This window comes from Centropristis striata, chromosome 15 (assembly GCF_030273125.1).
Source record: "Centropristis striata isolate RG_2023a ecotype Rhode Island chromosome 15, C.striata_1.0, whole genome shotgun sequence".
NCBI classification, from domain to species: domain Eukaryota; kingdom Metazoa; phylum Chordata; class Actinopteri; order Perciformes; family Serranidae; genus Centropristis; species Centropristis striata.
Window position 1 is genome coordinate 8,555,639 of NC_081531.1, and position 8,628 is coordinate 8,564,266.

At 37.7% G+C, this 8,628-nt stretch overlaps 1 protein-coding gene across 1 annotated transcript; it reads left to right on the forward strand.

Moving 5' to 3' along the window:
* Nucleotides 1-1,530: 1,530 nt before the first annotated feature.
* rnft1 (ring finger protein, transmembrane 1) lies at nucleotides 1,531-7,647 on the forward strand. Its single transcript, XM_059351600.1, has 9 exons — nucleotides 1,531-1,701; nucleotides 3,848-4,311; nucleotides 4,400-4,476; nucleotides 4,568-4,668; nucleotides 4,883-5,036; nucleotides 5,153-5,311; nucleotides 5,598-5,663; nucleotides 5,751-5,852; nucleotides 6,573-7,647. The coding sequence occupies exons 1-9, from the start codon at nucleotides 1,676-1,678 to the stop codon at nucleotides 6,705-6,707; spliced, it is 1,284 nt and encodes a 427-aa protein (XP_059207583.1). The 5' UTR covers nucleotides 1,531-1,675; the 3' UTR covers nucleotides 6,708-7,647.
* Nucleotides 7,648-8,628: the final 981 nt, after the last annotated feature.

Genomic DNA, 8,628 nt, shown 5'->3' on the forward strand with positions numbered 1-8,628 from the left:
TATTCCCCCAACTCCAGTTCATCTCACAGATGTAATCAGACCAACAAGTCAAACAAACTCTTAAACTTTAGTTAAGCAATTCAGGGAGAAGTCAGCAGAAACTTGAGCCTTAATCTACAGTCTGCATAATAAATATTAATGTTCACCACTGTCTGCGCTGTTGGAATGTTTCAATGTGTGTACTACGTGTTTCACACCTGAGCATTATACACATACATGGTTGCTCATAAAGCTGGAATACAATTTTTCTGCATCTTTCCATGAAATTGTGATTTATTCTTGACAGAAAAAGTGTATATCTTCTCAAAACTTCATTAATTAATCTCTTTCAAACATCACAATGAAAATGAAACCACCATTAACAGAGGATTGTGTCTGAAAACACAATTATTCCAACTTCTAATGCGACCATGTATATGATTGCCAAACATCTTCCTTCAAAACCATGGACTCTAAAGGGCGGCTTTGCCAATTGGTTACATACAATTGGGTTTACTCATCATTAGGACTTCTTTAAGCTTGTGAAAGAAGGTGTTCTGTCTTTAATTAAGTCTGCCAAAATGACACTGGTGCTCTCATCACATTTGCTTGAGCATGGAAACTGCAAATGTATAAAGCCTGGATTACATGAAAGCAGTTATTGAATTGCATTATGGGAATTAGGATTCCGTTGTTGGCTATTTTAGACACTAGAAGTAAGGATATCTCTACTTTAATTTCAATTATTCTTTTTTCTGGGAATGCTTTCCACCAGATTTTATAACCTACCCATAAGGATTTGCTCCCAGTCAGCCAGAGGAGCAATAGTGAGGTCAGCCACTGATTTTGGGTGATTAGGCCGAGTTCAAAGCTGGCGCCCCAGTGAACCTGTATATCACACTATGAGCAGCTGTGCCAAAATGGATGTAAAAGGAAAAAATGGGAGGATAAAGGTGTTATTGCATTAGTAGAGAGGGGATTTTTAAATATCCCTAAAGGTGGAGAGGTGGAGACTGGCCTGCAACAAGTGTGCTATGATTTAAAGAATATCAGTGGTGGAACTAAAATGTAGAAGTTTGAATTTTTTGTGCACATATTAAGACAAAAAAAAAAGATAAAAAAATAACAACAAAAGAAATGTGCAAGGTAGTGGCAAGAAAATCAAAAGAGCTTATACAGGTCTCTACCTTTATTAAAATTCACAAGTTAAATTAGGTAACTATGAAATAGAAGAAGAAAAAATCTAAGACAGTGAGTTTTGTGTTTTCATTATCTCTAAGTCAGAATCATCAAAATGACAAGAAACAGGCTTGAATGTTTTAACTCTATGTGAATGAATCTATATTATAATGTATGAGTTTCACTTTCTGAAATGATTGACAAAAATACTTTTTCATGATATTCTAATTTTTTCAGATGTACCTGTATTATTCTTAATGACTATAATCTGCTGAGGGTAATTTGAAAACCTTCCAGTAGGTGGCGACATTGCACCACGTTACCTGCGACAGGCCGTAAAAATCCAACAGAAGAAGTTTGCGACGTCTGCTGTCGTAAACAACGTCAAGATGTCTGAATCACCAGCTTATGGCTTAGCCTGAAAACATTAGTTTAGTTTTGTTTTTGGTTTACTTTTTTTCATTTTGTTTCGTTTGGCGACCTGCACATTGAATTAGATGGAGAACAACAGCTTACCATGAAACTCCGGGTGCAGAATGACAGGTGAGCCGCAGCTAACCGCCAGTGTGGCCTGATAGAAAACAACCGTTAGCTGCTAATGCTAATGCTAACGGCAGGAAGCGGTCATCTGAGTTGTTATCTGCCTGACACTGTTTATGGTGTTATTGCATGATAATTACAGATGTAGCCGGTGTTCTGCTACCTTTTGGTTATATTCCAAAAAACATTGGACTGGTAGCCTGGGTGAGACACAAAACTGCAACACTGAATGCTAGTCTATTTAACCCTATAAAGCCAAGTGTATCATATTTGATACATACGTTTTTGAGACCTCTACATCATCAGTGTGATATTTTCCCCCTGAAAAACCTGATGAATACATGAATTGATGATTAAAAAAACTGAGCAACAAATTTCACAAAAATACCAGATGTAACAAAAATGATTTGCTGGTTCCACTGGTGGATCTGTCATTACTGCGTGAAAACTTCATATCAGCAGATGTATGATGTTGTTTTATATGGAAAAAAAAGATTTTGTATGTTTGAGGAAAATGTAAAAAGGAAAGTCAAAGTTTTATTTGGTTAAAAATATTAGGTTTTATGTGATTATGTTAGTTCAAGAAAAGCAAATTGTGAGCAACAAATTGCACAAAAAGACCTGATGTATCAAATATGATCCAAATTAAATTCATATATGAAAATTGATATTGAATTTAAAAAAATGTTAGCCGGTTCAACAAACACTCCAGTTTTGAAAATTTAGAATTTTTTGGCAATTATTTCACGGTTCAGGCTTTATAGGGTTAAGTCAGCATAAAACTTCAGTTAACTAAATAATTCAACACAACAGCTTTCAAACATGCTGCAAGACAAGGCTACTACTAAACTATTGTCACTCAAATAATAGTCAAATACAAAAGTGGCATCGTTTGTTTGCTGGGAGCCCTATATTCAAAGAGAAATGCAAAGTCCTGCAATAAAACAGAGTGCTTTTCAATCTTTATTCTCCTTGGCGTTCAGTCCCAGCTAGGCAAGAATCCTTGGCTTTCTTTTTTTTTACTTTTTTACCCTTTTATTTGTCTTTTTATCTCTAACACTGTTCTGGATTGAGTTTATATTAATATTTTATTCTATTTTATTTTATTGTTTTTACTGTTTTTAGTATTTTATTGTTTTCATTGTTTTTATTGTCTTATTTATACCTATTTGTATATGATTTATTCTATTTGAATAACTGTACAGCACTTTGGTCAACTGAGGTTGTTTTTAAATGTGCTCTATAAATAAACTTTGACTTGACTTGACTTGACTTGACTTTATCTCAGATTAGCTGACAACCATACGATCTGCTGAATCCCTCTCAATTTTCAAAGAGAGGCTGAAGACCATAGCTCTTTACTGATCACCTACACACATAATCAACACACACACACACACACACACACACACAAGGAAAAAACCTGCACTTACGTCCTAAAAGCACTTACGTCCGAACAACCATCCTCCTCGGACTCAACGTAATATATGCCACTTTTTCTTTCTTATTCTTGTTGTTTCTTGATTTCATTCTTGCCTGTGTTGTATGATTGTAAAACTGTGCAACTTCCATTTCGTCATAGGGATTTTGAATACAGCTGTGATCTCACCTGATAACACACTGTGATATAGTAGGGCTCGGCGATATATTTTTAAATATAATATGGAATTGGACCATATCACATATATTGATATAGTTAATTTTTTTCTATCTTTATTTATAAATGCTGCCCTTACTAGGGTTTGTCATATTTAGTTCTTTTGTAATGTTTATGATTCTTTTCTAATTTAAATATATTTATTTCAGAAAAAGATTGGCCTGTTAAATTTCATAGGCTATTTTTATTTCAGATATTTTTTTTCATTTAAATGTGCACTTTATGGAGCTTTGATTTAAAAAAAAAAAAAAAAAAAAAAAAGATACTCCGGTTATACAGTATTAATGCTCGCTTAAATAAATGGTTTCAATAAAACTACTTGTGACATGTCACATTTGGCTTTGACTGAACATTTGCTCTCACTTTGCGATAAAAATATCGGGATAAATATCGTATATCGAGATTCAACCTTAATATATGAGGATATGACTTTTGCTCCAGACCGCCCAGCCCTGTGACAGAGGCTATAATCATTTCTCTTTTCTGTCAAAGGAGTGATTCCAGAAGAGCACTGAAACTGAGGGAGTCAACTGTAATGCAGCCTAATTCAAGTGAGCGGGGCGCCCATGCAGGAAATGGTTTATCCCTAACTCTGGAACCAGAGCTGACCAGGACGCCGGCCCCTGGTGCTGCTGCTGCTGCTGCTGCTGCCGTCATTGACAGTAATGACGTGCGGGTAACAATGACCAGCAAACCTGGAGAGTCCAGTGGAGGAGCATCATCCAGGAGGTCCAGGGTCAACTCCCACAGCCACACCCATTCTCAGCCACATGTGCACAGCCGTGGGCCGCACCACTCCAACACAGAGCCTGAGCTTGACCCACCAGATTCTGATCTGGACTCTGGTGAACCCAGCACGTCCTTTTCAGAGCTTCGCTGTCTCTTCCGCTGGCTCCAGAAGAGTCTTCCTTTCCTTATCATACTGTGTGCTAAACTGGTCATCCAACATGCGCTTGGTGAATATGCATTCTGCAAACAACATTATTATTATTATTAGCAGCTGTGAACACAAGACAACTTCTTCTCTTTCTCTTCGTCCACCAGGTCTAGCAGTTGGGGTTGGCCTCTTCACAACTTTTTTATATGTGAACAAAAACATTCAAACTCAAGTCTTTCTTCAGGTCAGTTAAAAACAGAAAAAAAAATTGATTCTTTTTTTACGTTTTATGCTTTAGATGCCTAAACCATGTTTTTGCCTGTGTGTCCATTCAGGATCGTCACTCAAAGCTGCAGTGTGTATGGCTGCTACTGTTCCTGACCTCTTCCACCCTCCTGCTTTATTACACCTTTCTCACTGAGACACTTCACCATTGGTAAGAGTGAATGCATCATCTCACATTAGTTATCTTCCAAAGAAACAAGATTATGTCCCGATTTCCTGTAGCCAGTCACCTGTTCTTGGAGTCTCAGTTGTAAGAGAAACAGAAGAGAAGAATATGTATTGTGGCATAACGACAATTATATGAAATGCAGTGCACAGCGCCAAAATGAACGTGACATTAAACCATAATATCACCTTCCTTCCAGCCTCATCTTCCTCAGCCCTACCATTGAGCCACTGGGTTTCTGGGAGGTCCTATGGGCTGTTGGCATCACTAACTTCATAATAAAGTTTCTCTTCATGGGGATTAAGTGCCTTATTCTGCTGCTGCCATCTTCCCTGGTGACCTACAGAACCCAGGTGAGCCTGATGGATTTCCCCTTTAGAATGTTGGTTAAAAATAAATTTAGCACTCGCATGTTGTGACTTGGCAGTGATGGTTCAGTCATTCTTATCTGCTGTGTTTATGTCTCCAGGGGCGATGGGTGATGCTGTCTGAGGAGCTGGGTCAGGTCCACCAGGCCACAGCTCCGGTTCCACTGTGGTTCCGCTACCTGGTCACGTACCAGGAGGTCGACGGCACCCCTGGACTCACACTGGGGGTCCTGCTGGCTTTGCTCTACCTCATTCTGAAGGTGTGTTCAGTTAAACTAACTAGAAATAGATCCTTGAAAACATACCACTTGAATTAGAATATACAGAAAGGTTTACAATGGACTTTTTATAATTATTACCATTATCCTTTTTCTTCCCACTCTTGTCCATGGGGGGGAGGTTTAATACCTAATGTTAATTGTACTGATTCTGAAATGTGGTACTTTGTTTGAAAATTTCAAGAAATAAATTGTTTACCTTTAAATTGTTTACCTTTTTTGCCCAATGTATTTGTTTAATTGTTTTTTCTTCACTTCTCTCTCTCAGCTTTTAGGATTGTACGGACAGTGGACGTCTTTACTGAAAAGTGTGAGGATATTTTTAAAGGGCGAGGTAAGCGGTTAACTCTTTGTTAAATATTAAATGGTCTTATTCAGTAACCAGCTGTGCTGAGGAATATTTTTGTTTTTTGTTTCTCAGCATACAGGCACAGCAGCCACTAGGAGTCAGTGCAGCGAGGCTGGAGACGTCTGTCCCATCTGTCAGGGAGAGTACAGGGAGCCTCGGGTCCTACTCTGTCAGGTAAGACCACAGAAGTGTGGCTGCAGGCCAGGGCCTGTCATACTTACTTTACTTCTGCTCAGTTTTGGTTATTATTGTAATTGTAGTCTTTTTAATTGTAGTCTTTTACTATGCTGTTTGGGCACCAATATGCAGATTAAGATCATTCATCCCATTGCATTCCTACTCTGCAATTATGTTATGAAATGTTAACATTTGCACCTTAATTACTGTGAGAAATGCAGGATCTTATTCTCTTCGTTCACAAGATCAATTGTTGCTTTCTGTCCCTTCTGCTCGTACGAAGTTGGGTAAAAGGGCATTTGTTTACTCTGCACCTTATGCTGGAATATGCGACAGAAAGAATGGAAATTAACTGAATTTGTTTCTTTGAGCACTTTTAAATCCAAACTAAGAGTTATTGAGGCCAATTCCATAACATGCACTTGTTTCTCATGATGTGTTTAAGGTCTGTATGTTATGTAAATATGTAACTGTATTCTGTGTTTGCTGCCTCTTGGCCAGGGCTCCCTTGAAAAAGAAGTTCTTAATCTCAATGGGATATTCCCTGGTTAAATAAAGGTTAAATAAAAAAAATAAAATATCATAGTTTGCAGCAGTTGTGGAAATCGTGTTTTTAGATCACAACTTTATATTCATTGAGAAGGAGCAGCATTACAGCAGTATTCACTAGCCTTCTCTTTGTTCCTGTTTTTGACATGCTGTTTTTCTGCTGTGCAGCACATATTCTGTGATGAATGCATCGCTCTGTGGTTTAACCGCGAGAAGAGCTGTCCTCTCTGCCGCACCGTCATCACAGAGAAGGTTTACAAATGGAGGGACGGAGCCACATCTCCACACCTGCAGATTTATTGATTGATGAGGTATACGTGGGGGGCTTTTGGGTGCGGGACATTGGTATAAGCTTGTACTTAATGTGATTTTCTGTGGCCGTCAAACCCCACTGACAAGTAATGTTGTACACACTGTTTGATTAATCAGCTAAGGGCTGTGCCGAGGTCAGTAAAGACACACAACCTGCACCTACAGGAGACATGTTTCTGGCTTATTTACCAGTAAATCCCTAATGATCACTCTCACAACGAAAAGTTTATTATTTTCATGCCCCGAGTGATTTTTGATTTTTCTATTTTAAGTTGTTTCCTCTGGTGTTGTGTTGCTTTTATTCACCTTTTTAATCCTATTATAAACTTTCCTCACGGGGCAGCAAAGTGTCCCTCTTCCACAGCTTCTTCTACTTGTAAATATGGGAACACCAGAAATATATAAAAAAGTATTTTAAACAGATTTTCCCTCTGTCACACGTTTGAACAAACATGCAACTCTTAACCAGTGTTTCTAAATTTGTGGAAGCGACTTCTGATTTGTAACAATAAACCTATAGAGGTAAGCAGCAGCATACCTCGGCTCAGGAGTGCTTGCTGAATTCTGCTTTAGCTCTATTTTCAGATTGATGGGGACTGCAAAGGCTTTTAAGAAGCCCAGTTCTCAGTCACACCACATGGTACAGTAATGACCAGAGCTTTGCCAGCCTGCTGCATCCAGGCACTGAGGATGTACATGGCAGGCTAAAGAATATGTCTGTGTTTTCTTTTCGTGTCTGATTTAAAGGATGCAACTGAGCGCGAGAGATTGATTTACACATAAATTATTTTTCTATAGAGGTGACATAGCCTCTTTTTGTAAAAACCAAAGACTGGGAGAAACATCTATTTTATTATGTACAAAAATCATTTCACTGTGTTATTTTTATCCATTTAGATGCATAAACTATCTGAATAAAGATCTACAATTTAATTTTAATGCTTGTGACTTGTTTTATCTTACATAGTTAGTTATTTTCTGGTCTAAAAAAATATTACTATGGATAAAATGAAACCCGAAAAAATGTCTTTGTCCATTCTCTTACATTGTCACTACTCGGAGACAAGTTAATTTTTTTTTATTTTTTAATTTTGACTTCATTATGCACATGATACATATTAACATTCCCCATATGTGGGGCAAATCTATGGGTGACAAAGCAACAGAAAGAATGTTATTCAATGCCCACCAGTGATTAAAACACCCATTTTTACTAAGATGGTGTTTCCAACCTATGGTAAACTTGATAAGATGGTTTTCAAACATTTACGTGTCAATGATAATCAAGTTTACCCAAACAGAGGCACACAGAATCATTTTTAGTCTCCCAACCTTTCTCATAGACTCTATACACACACACACACACACACACACAGAGAAAAGATCCCACTCAGATCAAATATGAGCAAAGAAATGGTTTTTGCATTAGTTTTTGTCCCACAGTAACTGTCCTTGCTTTAAACACCGCAAAGACAAACTGAAGTTCAAGATTTTAGCAAGGAAAGTCTTAAGATATCAATTTTTTTGTGAAAAGCCCCCTTCAATATGATACTATGCCACACAATAAATACTGTAAGATGTTTAGGTCACTGTTCTTAATTTTGGAATTAAAAATCTGAGAATGCTGTAAGTACAGAAGCCCTGAGAGGCAAGTGAGAAAAAAAATTCAGGTGATCAATTTTCAAGTCTGCTCCAAAAATGTTCTCTCCTGTGGGTGACTTACAAGCTTTCTCCATGCACCCCAGGGTACATAAACAGTATATGTAACAGGGAATTAAACTCTGCTAGAAGAAAATATTAATGCTTTTAGTCCTATGAAGAACATAAAGTGGTGCACTTCAGCCTCTTGTGGCTGAAATGAGTATTACAACAACACTTTTCACCTGCCATAACTTCCATCTGTTTTTACAGA